Below are 19,683 nucleotides of genomic sequence, written 5' to 3' on the forward strand. Positions count from 1 at the left end.
CACTATATCTTCTTTTAAGGGTAACTGTTCCATTGTGTAGTCCTCAGTGTCATCAGTAGGTTCTTGGAAACTGATTAAGAGGACAAAAAAGTATGACAAAACCAATTTTTTTTTTCATTGCATTATACCAAAATTACATTGAAGGAAACAGTGTTACTTGAGGACCTGCTGTATGTTCATTTAACTTAAAGTCTCAGTTCCCAAGAACCTGTTGATGACATTAAGGGAGGACTTGTATTGTGGCGTGTATATGCACACACCGCAGTTTCTTTATTCGTCTGTCCTTGAATGGATAAGTGAATTGTCCATTAGGACACTTAGTTTATTTTCATATCTTGGCCATTGTAAGTAATGCTTTTGTGAATGCGGGAGTGCAGATGTCTCTGTGGAGTGCTGATTCTATTACCTTTAAATATATGCCCAACAGAGGGATTGCTGGATCTTACGGTAGTTGTATTTTTTTTTTTTTTTAAGGAACCTCTATACTGTTTTCAGTAATGGCTATACTAATTTACATTCCTATCAACAGTATACAAAGGTTCTGTTCTCTACAAATCATCACCAACACTTATGTTTTTGCTTTTTGATGATAGTCTTTCTAAGAGGCATGAGATGATATCTATTGTGGTTTTAGTTTTCATTTTCCTGATGATTATGATGTTGAGCATCTTTTGATATACTGTTTGACCATCTGTGTGGATTTGGAAAAATAGCTATTCAGGTCCTTTGCCCATTTTAAAATACAGTTATTTGGGGTTTTTTTTTTTTGCTACTGAGTTGTGTGAGTTCCTTATGTGTTTTGGATTTTAACCCCTTATCAGATGTGTGGTTACCCTGTTGTTTATTTTCTGTGCAGAAGCTTATTCATTTGGTGTAGTCCCACTTATTTATTTTTGCCTTTGCCACCTGAGCTTTTGGTATGATATACAAAAAATTATTGTCAAGGAGAGTATCAAAGAGTTTTTTTCCTATGTTTCCTTCTAGGAGCTTTATGGTTTCAAGTCTTAGATATTTAATCCAATTTGAGTTGCTTTTTGTGTATGATGTGTAAGATAGGGGTCGAGTCCAGTTTCATTCTTTTGCTTATAGATGTCTAGTTTCCCTAGTCCTACTACCTCCTTGCCTTGTACCAGATATTGAAGAAAAGCTTTCAGTCTTTCCCTATTATAGGTTTGTTTTTGAATAGGTAATACCTGTGCATGATGTAAGAAATACAAAGGTCTTAAAAGAGTGAACAGTGTTAAATTAGTCTTCGGCCATCCCTTCCTTGGAAAGAACCACTGTTTTCTTATAACCTTCCAGAGATTAGTTATCTCTCTCTCTCTGTGTGTGTGTGTGTGTGTGTGTGTGTGTGTGTGTGTGTGTATGGAAGAATTTCTCGTATTTGGGTGATACGATCTTTTTCTTTATTGCAGCCTGTGGGAATCAGAAGGCCCTTGTGAAGATGTTGGTTAGAAGAAACTTGAGCCTTCAGTGATACCACTTGTGTTAGGGCAGTGTATGTGCTACTTTATGCCATTTGTCTCAACATGTATGCTTACTAGTGTCACTACAAACCTCATCAATAAAAGTGCTTTCTTGGTTTTCACTGTCCTTGTGTGCATTCTTTTTTTTTTGAGGCGGAGTTTCGCTGTTGTTACCCAGACTGGAGTGCAATGGCGCGATCTTGGCTCACCGCAACCTCCGCCTCCTGGGTTCAAGCAATTCTCCTGCCTCAGCCTCCCGAGTAGCTGGGATTACAGGCGCGCACCACCATGCCCAGCTAGTTTTTGTAATTTTAGTAGAGACGGGGTTTAACCTTGTTGACCAGGATGGTCTCGATATCTTGACCTCGTGATCCACACGCCTCGGCCTCCCAAAGTGCTGGGATTATGGGCGTGAGCCACCGCACCCGGCCCTTTGTGCGCTTTCTTTCAGGTGAAAGGTGGTCTTTGTACTAGATCTAGTGCTGTCTTTGGCCAGCAACTATTACATTTTAATTTGGGGATCTCTTCTTCATCATCCTGGAGATCATCTTCTCTTCTCTCCTGTGTTGCATGTGTTTTCTGCGATTTCATGAATTTCTCTTATTTCTTTCCTCAATCTGGATAAAACGTATCTTCCATAGCTCCCTGACAGAGAATGTGTGGAAGGTAAGTTTGGGACATTATATACTTCTGAAAATGTCTTTATTTTATCTTCCTACCTGACTGATCTTTTCCATGTTGGAAATATATTTTCATTTAGTATTTTTAGTTAATTGTTCCATTGTCTTTTAGTTTCTAGTATATGAAGAACTTGATCCTTTCTGTGTGACCTGTGTTTTCTTTGGAAGCTCTTAGGATTTTAGGAAATTTTTCGTCCTCAGTGTTCTGAAATTTCATGAGGATATGTCTGTTTTTGTCTATTTTGGATTTTTAAAATCTGTTTTGTCAGGCACTGAGTGGTCTCTTTCAGTCTGCCATCTTACATCGTCAATGGTAGGAAATTTTCTTGAATTATATTATAGATAACAATTCTTTTTCCAGAATTCTGCTTTTCAGACTTGAAACATACTCAGTTTTTCTCTGCTTCTTTCCAATTCATGTCCTGATTTTATTTTCCTCTACTGAGTTTTTTTACTTCAGTTATTTCAATTATTTCAAGAGCTTTCTTTCCTCCCTTTGAATGTTTTTTTTGTAGCATCCTATTCTTGCCTCATGGGAGTCTTATATTATTCCTCAGAGGATTTTAATCTTTTTTAAGGTTTTTTTCTTCCTACTTAGTCTATTAATTCCAAATTGTCTTTTATGTTCTCTGGTCTCTTTTATGTTACAGATTAGGGATGTTCAATCTTCTGGCTTCCATGACCCACATAGGAAGAATAATTGTCTTGGGCCATGCATAAAATACACTAATGATAGCTAATGAGCTTAAAAAAAAAAACAACTCATGAAAAGTCTCATAACGTTTTATGAAAGTTTACGAATTTGCTTTGGGCTGCATTTAAAGCCTCGGGCTGCATGGAGCTCTTGGGCTGCAGGTTGGACAAGCTTGTTATAGACCATCACCAGACAATCTTTATTGTATGTGCATGATTAAAAGTGAAAAACTAAAGATGGAGACTGGATAGATAATATTTTTATTTTTCAAAGAAGGAATTAAGTAGTTAATTGGAAAGCTTTCAGAGTGTAGTGGTGCTTGTTGATTTTTAACTTTAGTGGGGTGATCTGTGCTGACCATTTGGGGAACCCTCTGGTTTCATTATCTTTAGATGTTCCCCACAACAGTCTTTTCAAACCTCATACTTGGAGGCTAGAGGTTTGGCTTCTACCTTTCTGAGAATTTAGTGGGGAAACGTGTCGGGGCTAGCAGAGCGGGTGGGATGGGGTTGTCAACATTTAGTATGCTTATAGTTTCTTGGTCCTATTTTTTTTTTTTTTAGACGAGTCTCACTCTGTTACCAGGCTGGAAGGCAGTTGTGTGATCTCAGCTCACCACAACCTCGACCTCCTGGGTTCAAGTGATTCTCCTGCCCCAGCCTTCTGAGCAGCTAGGACTACAGATGCGTGCCACCACACCCAGCTGATTTTTTTGTATTTTTAGTAGAGATGGGGATTCACCATGTTGGCCAGGATGGTCTCGATCTCTTGACCTTGTGATTCCCCTGCCTTGGCCTCACAAAGTGCTGGGATTAGAAGCACGAGCCACCATGCCTGGCCTCTTGGTTCTATTTTCAATTTTTATCCCATTGTTCAGTTTAAGGTTACACAGCAATCCTGCATCCCATGAATCAGAGTAGCAGCTTCTCAGTGTGTAAACCCAGCAAGCAGGTGTAGGGAGTTTGACTTCTGTAGGTAATTAAATAGAGCTCTTGTTGCTTCAGTTTTCTTCCACTTATTTCCAAAGGTAGCCAGGTTTGCTAGTTTCTCAGCCTTCTGAGGATTGTTGTAAACTGGATTCTTTTTTCAGTTCTTTGCTCTTAACTGAGAATTTGCCGCTGGAATGCAGTGGTGTGATCATAACTCACTATAGCCTCAGCCTCCTGGGCTCAAGCAGTTCTTTTCTCCTACCTCAGCATTCCAAATAGCTGGGACTACAGGCATGCCACTATGCTCCAGATTGATTTTTTCTTTTAGAAATAGATTGCCTCTGTGTGTTTTTAGTAGGGTTTCAGGAGAATGAAATTGTAATATATGAATTTAGACTGCTACCTTAACCCAAAATTCCATCATTAACTTTTAGGTGGTAAACAGTTGGCATTGTCATCTTTGGTGCTTGCTATGTTTCAGTAAATAAACTTTTTTTTTTAGATGGAGTTTCACTCTTGTTGCTTAGGCTGGAGTGCAGTGGCACGATCTCGGTTCACTGACATCTCTACCTCCCAGGTTCAAGCCAGTCTCCTGCCTCAGCCTCCTGAGTGGCTGGGATTACAAGCTTGCATCACCATGACCACCCAATTTTATATTCTTAGTAAAGACAGGGTTTTACCATGTTGGTCAGGTTGGTCTGGAACTCCTGAACTCAAGTGATCCACCCACCTTGGCCTTCCGAAGTGCTGGGATTAGCGGCATGAGCCACCTCACCCGGCCTATAAACTTTTCTTTTCATGGCTTAGTTGTAAGTCTATAGCCATTATCAAATTGTTATGGAATTGGCCTCAAATAGAGACCAAATACAATAAAAAACAAAAGAACAAATACCCTGTTTATGCTATTACAGAAATATGTTATCTGTAATACTCAGAATATTGAAGCAGTTAACTTAATTTTAAAATATATTTGATAAACATGTCTTTTTCCTGTAATACAATGTAAAGCATATATCATTTGGAAAAATTTGATTATCATAGTGTTAAAATAACATTCTCTAAAATAGCATTCTCTACGCATTTCATTTACCTCATTCAGTGAAGTATTGGACACGTATTAAATATCCTGATAACAATACATCTGTTACTAAAACAGTCTATGTACCTGTTCTCATGGAGAATATAGTCTAGCAGGGACACAGACTTTAAAGAACCAGTTAAAATGAAGCATGGCATTCATATATAGGAGCATATAACTGTTTGACATAACCTTATCAGGAATTCTTTAATACAGTGAAGTTTATAATAAATCCTGAAAGATAGGTAGAAGGCAGAAATTGGGAAGATAGTGGAAGACAGAGCTTGATAGATTGAAAGAACTGAATATAGTTCACTGGTGGGAGTGAGATGAAGCTGGAGAGTTTACAAGAGACTGTTGTAATGGGCCTTGCAATTTGAAGTTTATTTTGAGGACATTCGAAAGACATGAAAGGATTTTAAGGAGAAAATTAATACATATTTCTAGAAAATTATTTATGCTGCAATTCTAAAAACTGGAGAGAGATAAGCTTTGAGGTGGGGAACTAGATAGGAGCATGTTGTATTAATAGTGAGTTATTTGAGGTTGGACTAAGATGGTAGTAGAAAGTGATAAAATGCATTTCAGAGGTATTCAGGAGTCTTGGTTATGGTAGGAAAGAGATGAGGAATGATGGTCTTCTAGGCCTCTGTCTTCTCAGGTTACATTTCCATGCCTTTTAATGATGATAGGTAACATAGGAAAAAGAAAGTTTATTTTAAATTAGTAGTTCATTTTGGATATACAGTTTTCAGTAACTGGGTAATATTCAGTTATAGCTGTGGTTGAAGCTCAGAAGAGAGTTCTAGTCTAGCGACCTGGACCTAAATAGTGTAATTAAAAGCAAGTCAATTTGTTAAGTGCTACTGGATGGATAACTGTCTTTCTGAGTTCTGTCTGTGTTCCCCTTCTCTGATTATTATGTTTTATTTCTTGGGAACCCTGTACTAAGCAGCACAATTACTACAACCATTTGGGGCTTTTCTATCTCCTTTAATACATTTTCTTCCAACAGGGACGTACAATTAAAATGGCTCAGCAACCTCCCCTGCTTTGTATTTCCCATTATGCAGGGATTATGTATTTGATAGGTTTTTCCAATTTTTTGTGTACATTTACTTTTTTTTCCAGAAGGAGAACTTATGGATTGTGATGGAAAATCAGAATCTAGTCCTGAGCGGGAAGCTGTGGATGATGAAACTAAGGGAGTAGAAGGAACAGATGGTGTCAAAAAGAGAAAAAGGAAACCATACAGACCAGGTATAGTCCTGAGGTAGACATTTTAATATCATCAACTCTTGGTTAATTTAAGAAAAAAAAACACTGAAGACTTCAATTATAATGAAATATTCAGGATTAAGAACTGTCTAAACAAAAATGTGTCCATGGAAATTTAAGAAGTAAACTATTTGAATACAACTCTTTAGCTCATCAGTTCTTTATTTTGAATATGTGAATACTTCACTATGAATTGTTATTGAATGCCTTGTTCCAAATGTTAACCATTTTATTAAATACTTTGCTACATTGGCTTTTGTTCATACTTGGACTTTGAAGGCCATTTACATATTTCCTCTTGATGTGTACTTCTGTAATGCTTTTAATTTTCAGTATTCACTTTCTAATATCTTTTTGTTAAACTTACTTCAGTGTTTATGCAGGAGTGCCAGTAAGTATACAGTGTGAAGGGGAACAGGACAGAGTTATGCCTCCTAGAATTTATAGTCCAGTTAATACCATGACTGGCGCTCTTATTTCTGTCTGCCTCAGGAGTGGAGAGAAAAGTTGTCTTGCTTGTCAATTTTATTTACCTTATTGGAAAAAATTATTGAAATTGTTACAATGCAGAAGTTGTAGGCTTTCTTTTATTTATTTAAAATAATTTTTTTTCTGCTTTTCATAGATGTTGAGTAGGCTTTCTTTAGGCAGTTTATTAATGTCTGCTTACCAGTGAGATTTTAAATTGGATTGGTACAATCTTTATGCTTCCGGTTGCTTATAGTTTATTGGTAAGAGTGATCTAAATCCCTTTTGATATGTAAGGAAGAACTTTCTTACATTTGTATTCTATGAGACCTTAAAAGATAACTTGTCTTTTAACTGGGCTGTATCTATAATAAGGACCTAAGAGTAGTTGCATCTGAATCATTTTATGAAAATGATTTCATTTTTTCCTAATCATGAGACTTATAAGTACACTTTTTTAGACATTGCAGATTTCTTCCAGGAACTTGTATTTACTGTTTTTTTTCTTTTCCTCTGCTTCACATGGAAGTCAACCCTCTAACTGAGATGCCCAATAGGTCACAGAGTATATTGCTAGCTAGCGATATCATTTTGCAAAGGCTTATAGTGTTGACTGTGTACCAGACCTTATTCCAAGCATTTCACTTATGTTATTTGTCCTTATAACATATATATGAGAAGCTGCTTTGCATTACCCCCATTTTTAACCAGTGAGAGAACTGAGGCATTAAGAAGTTAACTAACTTACCCAAATTTAATGAGTAAGTAGAATTACATAGTCTGACTCCAGATTCCATGCTTTTAACCACAGGGCTCCGTGTGTCACATGTATAAATACCCTTGTACCATGTAACACCAGACACCGTCCCCCTGAAATCATAGTAGTCAAAGAATGTTTGTGTCATCTAGTTAGTTTGTATTGTCTGTACTCCAGCTAATGTACCAGTTAGCCAGTTAATATACAAATACAGTTATCTATCACTTTAATTCAGAGAAATACATCATTAAACATTTTCATTTTTGTGTGAACATCATTGAGTGCACTTACACAAACCTAGATAGTATAGCTTAGTACACACAGGCCATATGGTACACTAAATTCACTTAAAAAAAAAAATAAAGTAATTGTGCTACAGTGTTAGGACCACTGTGATGTCTCTATGTGGTAGGAATTTTTCGGCTTCATTATAATCTTATGGGACCACTGTCTTACATGCAGCCCTTTGTTGACCAACATCATTATGCGGTGCATGACTGTAATTTGATGCATGAGTTAATGATACATGTCAAATAGATAAACCCGCATAATTTACTGTTTGATATTTACACTGATACCATTTAGAAGAGGAAGTGCACACAGGTCTTTCTGTATTCTGTTTGATAAGTGATAACAGTGGTTTTGCCTTTTTTTTTCTTATTTTTAACTTCTATTTTACGTAAAAAATCAGATTATTGATTTAGATTAGCATAGATTTAATTTTGGAAAATGCCTTACTATTCAAGATTAAGCCGTTTCATCCTATGTACTGTGGAAATAAAGGGCTAAATTATTTATCTGTTTACTCAATTTCTTTTTTGGATAGGTATTGGCGGATTTATGGTGCGGCAAAGAAGTCGAACTGGGCAAGGGAAAACCAAAAGATCTGTGATCAGAAAAGATTCCTCAGGCTCTGTTTCTGAGCAGTTACCTTGCAGAGATGATGGTATAGTACTGACTTAAAAAAAATTTTTTTTTAAATTTAACTCCTTGGTTTTGATATTTCTATTGGAAAGAACTATCCTAAATAATGCTAGAGTCACAGCCTTATTGCCTCTTATTGATGAAGGATTTGAGTGCATATAAAATTCCCATCTGTAATACAGTAGTCAAGTTTGATAAGGAAATGGTTTAAATCCAACAGACTTTATTCTTTTGAAATTTTTTAACAAGTGCTTTTTTCCTATATTATATTATTAAATATATTTTCTATATTTAGATATAAATGTTTTAGGGATTGAATAACTTAGTTATATAAGGTACTTTCTGGTCATCTCCAAAGCCTTTCTTTGAATGCTTTAGCTTATCTATCATGTAATTAGAAACTTCTAAGTGACCCTATACTGCTATATATATATGTGTGTATATATATGTATGTATGTATGTTTGTTTGTTTATTTAACTTAAGAGAGGGTCTCACTATGTCACCCATGCTGGTGTGTGGTGGCATAATCATGACTAACTGCAGCCTTGCACTCCTGAGCTCAAGTGATTCTCCTGTCCTCAGCCTCTGATATAGCTGGAAGCCACAGGCACGCGCCACTGTGCCTGCCTGGCTAATTTTTTGACTTTTTGCAAAGACAGGGTCTCACTTTGTTGCTCAGGCTGATCTAGAACTTCTGTGCTCAAGTGATCCTCCTGCCTCAGCCTCCAAAAGTGCTGGGATTACAAATGTGAGCCCAGCTGGTATCTAAAAAAAAATTTTTTTTTGAGACAGTCTCCCTCTGTCGTCTAGGCTGGAGTGCAGTGGTGCTGTCTTAGCTGACTGCAACCTCCGCCTCCCGGGTTCAAGTGATTCTCGTGCGTCAGCCTCCGAGTGGCTGGGATTACAGGTGTGTGCCACCACATCCTACTATTTTTTTGCATTTTTAGTAGAGATGGAGTTTCACCCTGTTGGCCAGTCTGGTCTTGAACTCCTGACCTCAGGTCATCTGGCCACCTTGGCTTCCCAAAGTGCTGGGATTACAGGCATGAGCCCTCACACCCAGCCTGGTGTCTCAACTTTTAACAAAATTGTGTAGTATTTTAGAAATTCATCTTAAAATGATTATTTTGTCATTTTCACTTAGAGCTTCAAAGAAAGCTAAATCATTGCTTAAGCCATATCTGCTTATCAGTTCAGAATGTACTCACTTTATAAGTTTGAGAAGTGGTTCTATTGAAGACTTTGTAATTGGTATGTTCATGATCTGTGTGATTATATATTTTGAAGCGCTTAAAATAGAATCTAAGTAGACTTTAGATATTTTCAGGATGTGCTCTGAATAGTGTCTTTCCATTACTGAGGAATAGGGTTTTGACTTTAGATGAATTAATAAAAATGAGGACTCAGGATTGGGCATGGTGGCTCCCCCCTATAATCCCTGTACTTTGGGAGGCCAAGGCTGCAGGATTGCTTGAGGACAGGAGTTTGAGACCATCCAATACAACATAGTGAAACCCCATCTCTATAAAGAATAAAAAATAAAAAATTAGCCAGACGTCGTGGCTCATGCCTGCAGTCCTAGCTACTTAGGGCTGAGGTGGGAGGATCCCTTGAGCCCAGCAGGTTGATATTACAGTGTACCATGATCACACCAATCTCAGTGACAGAAAAAGACTCTCTTCATGGAGCATTGTTTTTTTGAGGTGGAGTTTTGCTGTGTCACCCAGGCTGGAGTGCAGTGGCACAATCTTGTCTCACTGCAACCTCTGCCTCCATATATAAGTGATTCTTCTGCCTCAGCCTCCTGAATCGGTAGGATTACAGGTGCCCACAACCACACCAAGCTAATTTTTGTATTTGTAGTAGAGGCTGGGTTTTACCAAACTGGTCTTGAACTCCTGACCTCAGGTGATTCGCTCGCCTCAGCCTCCCAAAGTGCTGAGATTATAGGCATGAGCCACTGTGCCCAGCCACATCACTGAACATTTTGAAAAGGAAGCTCTGTAATGGTTTTCAGGAAATGTCTAATATGACATTTTCTGGGTTCAAGTGATTCTCCTGCCTCAGCCTCCCAACTAAATGGGATTACAGATACACACCACCACACCCAGCTAATTTTTTGTATTTTTAGTAGACATGGGGTATCGCCATGTTGGTCAGGCTGGTCTTAAACGCCTCGGCCTCCCAAAATGCTGGGATTATAGGAGTGAGCCACTGTGTTTGGCCATACCCAGCTAATTTATGTGTGTGTGTGTGTGTGTGTGTGTGTGTGTGTGTGTGTGTGTGTGTGTGTTGACGGGGTCTTGCCATGTTGCCCAGGCTGGTCTCAAACTCCTGAGCTCAAGCGATCTGCCTGCCTTGGCAATTGTTGGGATTACAGGGATGAGCCCCCATGCCCAGACAGGTTTTTAATTTCACAGGCAATTTTTTCCTTTTTGAAACTGTTTTTGATATTTTAACACTTTGTAGTTTCTTTTTAAAGGTTATTTCTTCTGAGAGACTTTGTCATATTTTTTTTTTATATGACTAATAGATTTAGAATATAAAATATCTGAGGCCTTTGGAGGTCTAATTCAACTCTTTGTATCTGCTGGCTCAGTCTGCTAGTGCCTCATTTCACAGTTTATTGTGTAAGATACACACACATTATTATTAATTTTACTGTCAATTCATATTCTTGGGACATTCTTTGTTTGAAAATCGTAAGGACTGAATTGGAAGTGGGTTATTTCAGAATTGCATTTGTTACTTCCAGGAGCTTGGGGTGATACTACCTCATGGCTACTTTAAACTACATTGTTAGCTTTAAGTTTTTTGGTCTACTCATGTTATATAAATTCAAGTTTCTTATACATTCAGGCTATATTTAGTTTGTGAATTTTCAGGGAAGACTTTTTCGCCTTTCTACCCAGTACCAAATTCCATGACATGATGATAAGGAGTTTTTATTTGTTTGTTTTGAAACGGAGTCTCCCTCTGTCGCCCAGACTGGAGTGCAGTGGCACAATCTCGGCTCACTGCAACCTCTGGCTCCTGGGTTCAAGCAGTTCTCCTGCCTCAACCCCACAAATAGCTGGGATTACAGGCCCCCACCACCACGCTCACCTAATTTTTTGTATTTTTAGTAGAGTCCGGGTTTCACCATGTTGGTCATGCTGGTTTTAAACTCCTGACCTCAAGTGATCCTCCCATCTCAGCCCCACAAAGTGCTGGGATTACAGGCATGAACCACTGCACCCAGCCAGGAGTTTTTTGTTTGTTTGATTGGTTGGTTTTGTCTGTCTGTTTTTGCTATTGGTGGTGAGCAGCAGGTGGCGAGTGATGGTTTGTATGTAGGTGTATTTCTTATTAAACTGACCCTGAGCATGGAGTCCCTGATGGACTTACCTTTATGCAAATCACCTCTGGCCTGTCTGCCTTGGAGCGAGGCCTTAAGGTTTGTCTTTTATTCCCTATTCCTCACATAATGCTTTGAAAACTGGAGTTTGAGGTCCCTGGATTTCAGCAACTTTCAGAGAGCTTTTACTTTTTTGCTTACTTCTGTGGTTCCTTGTTTACCTTAATTTTGTTCTTCAGGGATTCCTTATGTTCTGGCTAGGTTACTGGTACATTTTAAAAGATAGTTGTAAAAAATGTTTGTCTATTTCTAGTTTTCAGAAGAGTAGTCCACTTATGTAGTCTGGTGATACAGTGCCCATATTTTCAGAAGGGATGTGCTGTTTGCCCTGCCATTATGAAGCATCTGAGAATATCACTTGATTGCTATTTGTTAGATTTAAGCTGTGTTCTTGTTTCTAATTTCATAGTCCCAAAATTTGTTTTATTTCCATTTCTGATTTCAAAAATGAGTGTTCATTGCATATTTATGAACATATTCATAGTCATGTTTTTGCAATGTGTATATCCTACAGATAATTTATAATAAGTTTCTGAACTTGGAATTGCTGTATTGAAGGACAGACAAACTTTTATTTTTATGATTTTTGTTGAGTATTCTCAGTACATTCTACAAAAAAGTTGTACCCACTGAATTTCCCTTAATAGTTTATAAGGGGTCATTTCCTCATACTGATGAGCTTTGGGTATTTATTTATTTATTTTTTTACTCTTTAACACAATGTGTGTAAATAAATAAGTTTTCGCTTTGTAAAGAAATATTGATTATTAAGAAAATAGGAAACATGCTAATATACTGAATAGAGAGGAAATGAAAATTTTATAATACTTAAAAGTAATAAACTTGCTTTGAGTTTTTTTTTTTTTGTCGAAAAAGGTTGTTTATATGAAACTGTGTGTATGTTGGTAAGATATAAAATTACCTTGGATAGATTTATCTGGAAATTTTAAATGCTACATATTTATAAATGTGACCATTGTTTCAGGCTGGAGTGAGCAGCTACCAGATACTTTAGTTGATGAATCTGTTTCTGTTACTGAAAGCACTGAAAAAATAAAGAAGAGATACCGAAAAAGGAAAAATAAGCTTGAAGAAACTTTCCCTGCCTATTTACAAGTAATATTTTGCTTTATATTATTTTACATGGTTTGTTAATTTAGGAAATAAAATGTATTGAGTTTTCAAACATAGGTTTTTTGTTCTTGTTAATGTTTTACTGGGTTTGTTTTTATTTAGTCATCATAAAGGCCATTTTTACCTTCCAGGGGCCCATAAAAATTAAATTTACTTTTTTGTGTGCTTTGATACTTGTCATAATTGCTTTTTAAATTCCAGTTGTTCACTTCTAAGTATTCTATAAGATATAACAAGGACACTTTGGGGTAGGAAGAACTCAATCTTCCAAGCCATTTATAGCTATGTGCCCTACACCCAAGTCCTATTGAAATTTCCTTTGCCAGTAAGTTATGGTAATTATATTCATTGATTAAAGATAGGTTTTTCAGCCAAATTCATTGCTTTAATCATCGTTACCACTTTTAGAGGCCTGGTGAGCCAAAGATTTAAGCAGTATTCTTTTGGTTTTCCTAAATAGACATCAGAAAAATATCTTTCAGTATGAAGAAATTATGTTTGATAGATGTTGACTACAAAAAAGAGAATTTTTTCTAGTTCATTTTGTAAGCATTAAGTCAGAGTTTAAGGCCGTGCGATATGGTGGAAACAGCTCAATATTAGAAATGGTACTGAGATTAAACATCTGGCTCTGCATCTAGCTAATTATAATTCCTAAGCATGTTATTTATCCTCCCTGGCCTCTGTTTCTTCATATGTTAAAATTGAACTGGAACAGACTATCATTGAGTTTCTATCCTAATTTCAGTGTGGACAGCTATTCATCTGATCTGTTCCTCCTATGAAACTATGGCTTACATAGATAACCCTTCAATGCCTGAGGTGTATTTACGTTTTTAGTTAATTTTCCAGTTAGGTATTACTAGTTTTATTGGTTTTAAAATACATTGCCTTTCAACTAACATACAGCTTCCTCACTTTTCTTTTTCAGTAGCTACTAACATCTTACTGGCAGTGTTCATGTTAGAATTCAGCCTTTAACATCGGAGGATTTAAGTACCATTCTGCTCCCAGTCAGCTATGTGATTTTGTTTTAACTTCTTAAAGTGTCCCACTTTCCTCATTTGTGATACAGTGTTGCCTCTCAGAAATGCTCAGAGATTCAGTAAGAGTGTCTGTGTAAAGTGCCTAACCTGTGCTTTACCTTTTGTGTATCCTTCGTAGATGTTTTTCCCCTCAATCTCTTCAAATACTCATTCATCCTAGGTTTGCACCTTTGTTTTTTTAAACAATTCTTTTATTGGTCAGGGAGAAAACCCATTTATAGTTTGGCTTCCCTTTTTTTTTCCCCTGCATCTCTGTTGTTGTTTTCTCCTATTCTCTTTATTGCCCTTCTTAGTAGTCCTTTCTAGGAATATTGTGATGGCCACCTTCCTTTCTTCCTATTGATCCTTCTGTAAAGTGTAATCTGAATTTAAGAAGCTTTCTTTAGGTGTTTATGCAAGTATGAAAACTGGCTGTTCAATACTTTGGCAAAAGAGCTTTTAAAATTATTAGGTCTAATTTACCAATTACTGCTTTGATCTTAGTCTCCTGAACTGCCTTGTTTCCTCTGCTGCACATCAGTAACTTTCAGCTTGTGTGTGTGTGGATGTGAGATACGAAGGAAGCCTTTGTAATGGTACTGTTTTCTTGGACATTTAGAGACCATGTGGATGGAGCTACCTCTTTATGTTACCTACAGGGAATGGAAAATCAATTATCACTAAATTAGTAAGAGTGATACAGTTTTTGATAAGCTCCAGTAAAGTCACCATGAGTCATTACACAGAATTCTTGCTCATGATGATCTAAGATTTCTCAAATTTATACTGAAGGCATTAAATAAATGATCTCTAAACTTCTAAAATGCTTTCTGCTGTTCAGCATTTTTCCTAATGATAAACACATTGCTTGTTACAAGAAACAAATCCTTTTCTACCTGGTGTTCTAATTTTGCGGATTTTTATATTTTTCATAATGAGACAACTTTTTCATTTGAAATGTGAAAATTTCAAATCAGATATATCATTACCTCCACCAGAATTCACACACTCCCAGTCTTTTCTCAGAAGGTAGCATTGTTAATAATTTGGCATTTATCCTTCAGAAACTTTTTTATAATTTACTTTTGCAAACTAAGAATAGTCTTGATTTAAATTTTAGGATTTTTTTGAGATAAAGTGTCACTCTATCACTTAGGCTGGAGTGCAGTGGTGTGATCTCAGCTCGGTGCAATTTCTGCCTTCTGGGTTCAAGCGATTCTCTTGCCTCAGCCTTCCAAGTAGCTGGGATTACAGGCATATGCCAGCATGCCTCGCTAATTTTTGTATTTTGTGTAGAGTCAGAGTTTTGCCATGTTGCCCAGGCTGGTCTCTAACTCCTAAGCCTAAGTGATCCACTCAGCTCGGCCTCCCAAAGTATTTGGATTACAGGTGTGAGCTACCACGCCCAACATGTATTTTATAATTTGCTGTATGTATCATTCAACTTGCTTTCTTTTAGTAATGTATTATAGGGCTTTTCTTTGATAACACAGAACTATATACTTTTTAAAAATTGTTATATTTTATAATATGAGTGTCTATAAGTTAGTTATAGGCCTCTTGATAGACGTAAAGGCCATTTTTACTTCTTGACATTACAAAATCTGCTACCCTGAACTTTTTGTGCACGTTTGGCAGGAGTGTATTAAATGTTGATAACTACGACAAAATTGTCCCGCATGAAGGATCCTTTTTCCAGATAGACCACGTCATAGGAAATAGACTAAAGCAGAGCTTCTGGTTGAAGCAGGGTGAAGGGGTGGACCTGTGCTTCCCTTTGCCTTTGGTATTGATTTTTTTGAAAATTTGGAGAGATCTTGGAGTTGCAAGGAACCCAGCTTGAATGTATATTGAAATGGAAAAATGTTGATATGTGTAAATAAGTGGAAAACCACAAGCCTTTGTAGCTATAAATATTGTACACATAAGTTTGGCTAAACTGACTATAAAACCCTCTTTCAGATTGATAGTGTAAGTCATCTTATAGTGTAAGTGTGGTTATATGAATCAATAGATTACAAATCTACCTGAAGTAATCATTAAAGCTATACATCAAGTTTTATGCTGTCCTCTGCAAGTAATCTATAAAAGTTAATAATATTCATGAAACTCTTATACTGCAGTTTCTAGAAACCTTTGGCATAATTGTGTGGTTTTATTTCCATAATTTTGTCTCTAGTAAAACTACCAAAAAATCTTATTTTTAAAATAAGGGAATCTGTACAAAATAATTGACAGGATATTTCTATATTGTTTTTATGCTTCTGTATTCAGTTTCTGCATTGTTAAATATAAACCTTTTCTGTTATTTCTGCTTCCTTGTCAAAAACCATGACAGAATAATGTATTGTCTTTTTAGAATTTTGTAACTAACCATTTTTATATGTGCTTATCTTCATCTAGGAAGCTTTCTTTGGAAAAGATCTTCTGGATACAAGTAGACAAAGCAAGCTAAGTTTAGATAATCTATCAGAAGATGCAGCTCAGCTTTCGTGTAAAACAAACATGAACACAGGTTTCTTGGATCCTTCCTTAGATCCACTACTTAGTTCATCTTCAGCTCCAACAAAATCTGGAACTCACGGTATGTAGAATTATTCACAGATACTTTCTTTATATCATGACATACATCTTCCTTTCAATTAAACCCTTTTGAAATGTTTTTGTTTGGCTTCATATACATTTTAAAAATCAACTGTATTGAAGTATAACTTACATTCAGTAAGTAGAACTATTTGAAGTAGATGGATCTATAAGATGTAGCAAATTAATTCACCTGTGTAACTAGTACCAAAATCAAGAGTTGTGAAGGAAAATGTTTGGTTTACACTTTGCTGAGAACAATGTGAGGGGTTATAATTTGGCCAACTATGATTTTTTAACTAAAAATCTAAGTTAGATTTTTGTTAATTATACAGCTTAAATCCAAAACAGAGAAACCAAAATGGATGTAGGGGTAGTTAGGAACTTGCTGGCATAGTGTGTTACTATATTGCCTTAGGTCATGGTTTCTTACTACTGACAGTTTGAGCCAATAATTCCTTGTTGTGGGAGGGAGACTTTCTGGTATATTGAAGGATGTTTAACGGCGTCTTTGGCCTATGTTGATAAAAAATATCTCCAGATACTTCCAAATACCTTTTGATGGACAAAATCACCCCTGGTTGAGAACCATTATCCTAAATGCAGTGCGTATAGGAACTATTAACAGTCAGAGAAAGGCATGCAAACTTGATATATTTATAGAGTAATAGCAATGTCAGCAAGGCTGTAGGAATTTAACTCGTTGGGTATATAAGTGTTGTGATCAATGTTTCTCCCACTTCTAGGATTTTTATGGTACTGTCAATTGTAAATTACTGTCCTTTTGATACACTTCCTTTTGGTCATTGATTGTATTTGTTACTCAGTTAATTTTATAAACTCATTTTGAAAAACAATTTTAAGGCAATCTTCCACTAAAAAAATGACTTTTAATGTTAAGTAATTCTTGCTTCATTAACTTGGCATTATCCTGGATTGAAATATTGACATTTATTTTTGATTTTGACTTTTTGAAATAATTAGAAGCAGTCTTACCCTTCTCGTACACATACGCATGTCCAATCTGCCTCACTGTTGGTAGTAAGGTCATGCTTCTTGTTTGTTCAATCTTAGATATTTTTTAACTTCTGCTTTAATTGTTTTTTGTATTGATTTGCTCTTGTCCTTGTCAATATGTTGTTAAAATAATGTATAATGAAAGACCTGTGGGTCCTTCAAAGGTTATTTTGTGGTAAAGTATGTCTTTTTTTTTTTTCTTCTGAGACAGAGTCTTGCTCTGTTGACCAGGCTGGAGTGCAGGGACAAAATCTTGGCTCACTGCAAACTCTGCCCCCTGGGTTGAAGCGATTCTCCAGCCTCAGCCTCCTGAGTAGCTGTGATTACAGATGCATACTCCCACACTCTGCTAATTCTTGTATTTTTAGTAGCCATGGGGTTTCATCATATTAGCCAGGCTGATCTTGAACTCCTGCCCTCATGATCCGTCCGCCTTGGCCTCCCAAAGTGCTGGGATTACAGGTGTGAGTCACTGCGCCCTGCCGAAATAAAGTATATCTTATAAATATCATAACTAGCTACTGGAAGACTTAAATAGAAGCTCTTTGCACTTGAGTTTAAAAGGGGAAGGATTGAAATTGGACAGAGGACGTATGATAGGAAAGATATTGATAAAAGTTATTTTAATTTTTCTTTGATTATTTTTTCCACAAAACTACTGAAGAGAAAACAGTTTTACAATACAGTCAAAACTTGGACGACTAGAAAAATATACCCATTTCAAAACCTAGATTAATTGTTCTTTGCAGTTGAACCACTCTTTTCACTTTATAATGGAAAATTAATGATTAAGCCTTTTTTTAACATGTCATTCATTATAGCCTATTATATCAATTTAAATGATTTATTCAGATATAAAATCCTTTAGGTAGGGGCAAACTTTTAAAACAGTATTTAAAAAATTAGTTATAGTTTGTAAAACAAAAAGCTGCTGTATGATCCCTAAAACAAAAAACTGCTATGTGATCCCTAAAAAAAATTATCCAGAATTTTTTTCTTTCAACTGCAGTGTTGTCTAGAAAAGTACATTATTGAAATAATTTTCTCTAAAAAGTTTCTGGATATTTGGACACACAAAACTTAATATGATTTGTTACATATGAATTATATTTTGAAAACTGTATAATGGGACCAAGACTGTTTCACAGACATATTTGATCTGCAGTATTACATTTATGCCCTCTTCCCCCTTTTAAGTAAAAATACACTTGAGATGGATTAAAAATGTCAGTTTTCTCTTTACTGAGTGACTAATATAATTATTAAAGCTAACCTAAACAAGAGTTCCAATGGTTTCTTGGTTAAGTCCCAGACCCTTAGATTCCTCCTTGACCTTTCATTCCCTTTTATTCATCCACGTTTGTCTCTGCCTTCAAAATATGTCCCAAAGCCAGCCACTTGTCTCACCTTTCCCCACCACCATAGTGCTATCATCACCTCACCTCTCAGACTGCACCAGTGCCCTTTTCTGATCTTGCCAGCACTTCCCCAGTTCCCACCCCACATCTGTTCTACACATAGCAGCCAGTGTGTTGCCTTTAAAATATTAGTCATCTCCTATCTTTCAGCCTTCCAACAACTTCTCATTATACTTCAGAATAAAACCCACTCTTCACCATGATCTCTAAAACCTTACATAATCTTGCCCTAGCTGCCTCTTTTATCCCTTCCACAGTTTTTCTTACTCTCACCACTCTGGCCTCTCTTGGCAAACCTGGCTTGCCCCAGGGGCTTTATGTCTGTTTTGCCTTAGTTTGGAGAGTTATCTCCATCTTTGTGCATATAACTTACTCCCTTATTTAGTTTTATGCACAGTCATCTCTTAAAGGTCTTCACAGATGACCCTGTCTAATACAACATCCCTGCAGCTTATTTTTAATCATTTTTCCTTGGTTTTTCTTTAAATAGCACTTACAGTGATTTCGTTTATTTACTGTCTTAACTCCCTCCGAGAAAGTAAGCCCTCTGAGGGCATGCCCTTTGTTTCAGTCACTGCTGACTGGTCAATGCCTGATACATGATCCATGGACAGTTCTGTGGGTACTGAAATACTTTTTAAAATAAATGAGTGAATGAGTAATCAGTGTGAACAGCAAAGCTGGAAGTAAGTAACTAGATGGTATCTGGCCTGTGCTTCACAAGGAATTTCTAAAGAGTGATGGGTCTGTTTTTCATATTTTAACTTTTCCTACTGTTTTAATTTCTTGATGTCACTTTTAGACATGTCACTTTCTTAGTGATTTTTTTTTTTT

The 19,683-nt window shown here is 36.5% G+C and overlaps 1 protein-coding gene across 15 annotated transcripts in view; it reads left to right on the plus strand.

Annotated features, from left to right (window-relative positions):
- KMT2C (lysine methyltransferase 2C) overlaps positions 1-19,683 on the plus strand; it is a 303,740-nt gene that overhangs the window by 220,395 nt on the left and 63,662 nt on the right. For all 15 annotated transcript variants that reach the window (XR_001105806.2, XM_021665230.2, XM_021665228.2 and 12 more), the window contains 4 exons: positions 5,979-6,107; positions 8,177-8,296; positions 12,658-12,788; positions 16,235-16,415. Coding sequence is in view for 14 of the 15 variants with exons in the window: in XM_021665230.2 (XP_021520905.2) it covers positions 5,979-6,107; positions 8,177-8,296; positions 12,658-12,788; positions 16,235-16,415 (561 nt within the window). In the remaining variant the exon portion in view is untranslated. The remainder of the gene's footprint in view (positions 1-5,978; positions 6,108-8,176; positions 8,297-12,657; positions 12,789-16,234; positions 16,416-19,683) is intronic.

The sequence above is a fragment of the Aotus nancymaae genome, unplaced genomic scaffold (genome assembly GCF_030222135.1).
Source record: "Aotus nancymaae isolate 86718 unplaced genomic scaffold, 86718_ANA_hifiasm-v0.15.2.pri h1tg000002l, whole genome shotgun sequence".
NCBI lineage: Eukaryota > Metazoa > Chordata > Mammalia > Primates > Aotidae > Aotus > Aotus nancymaae.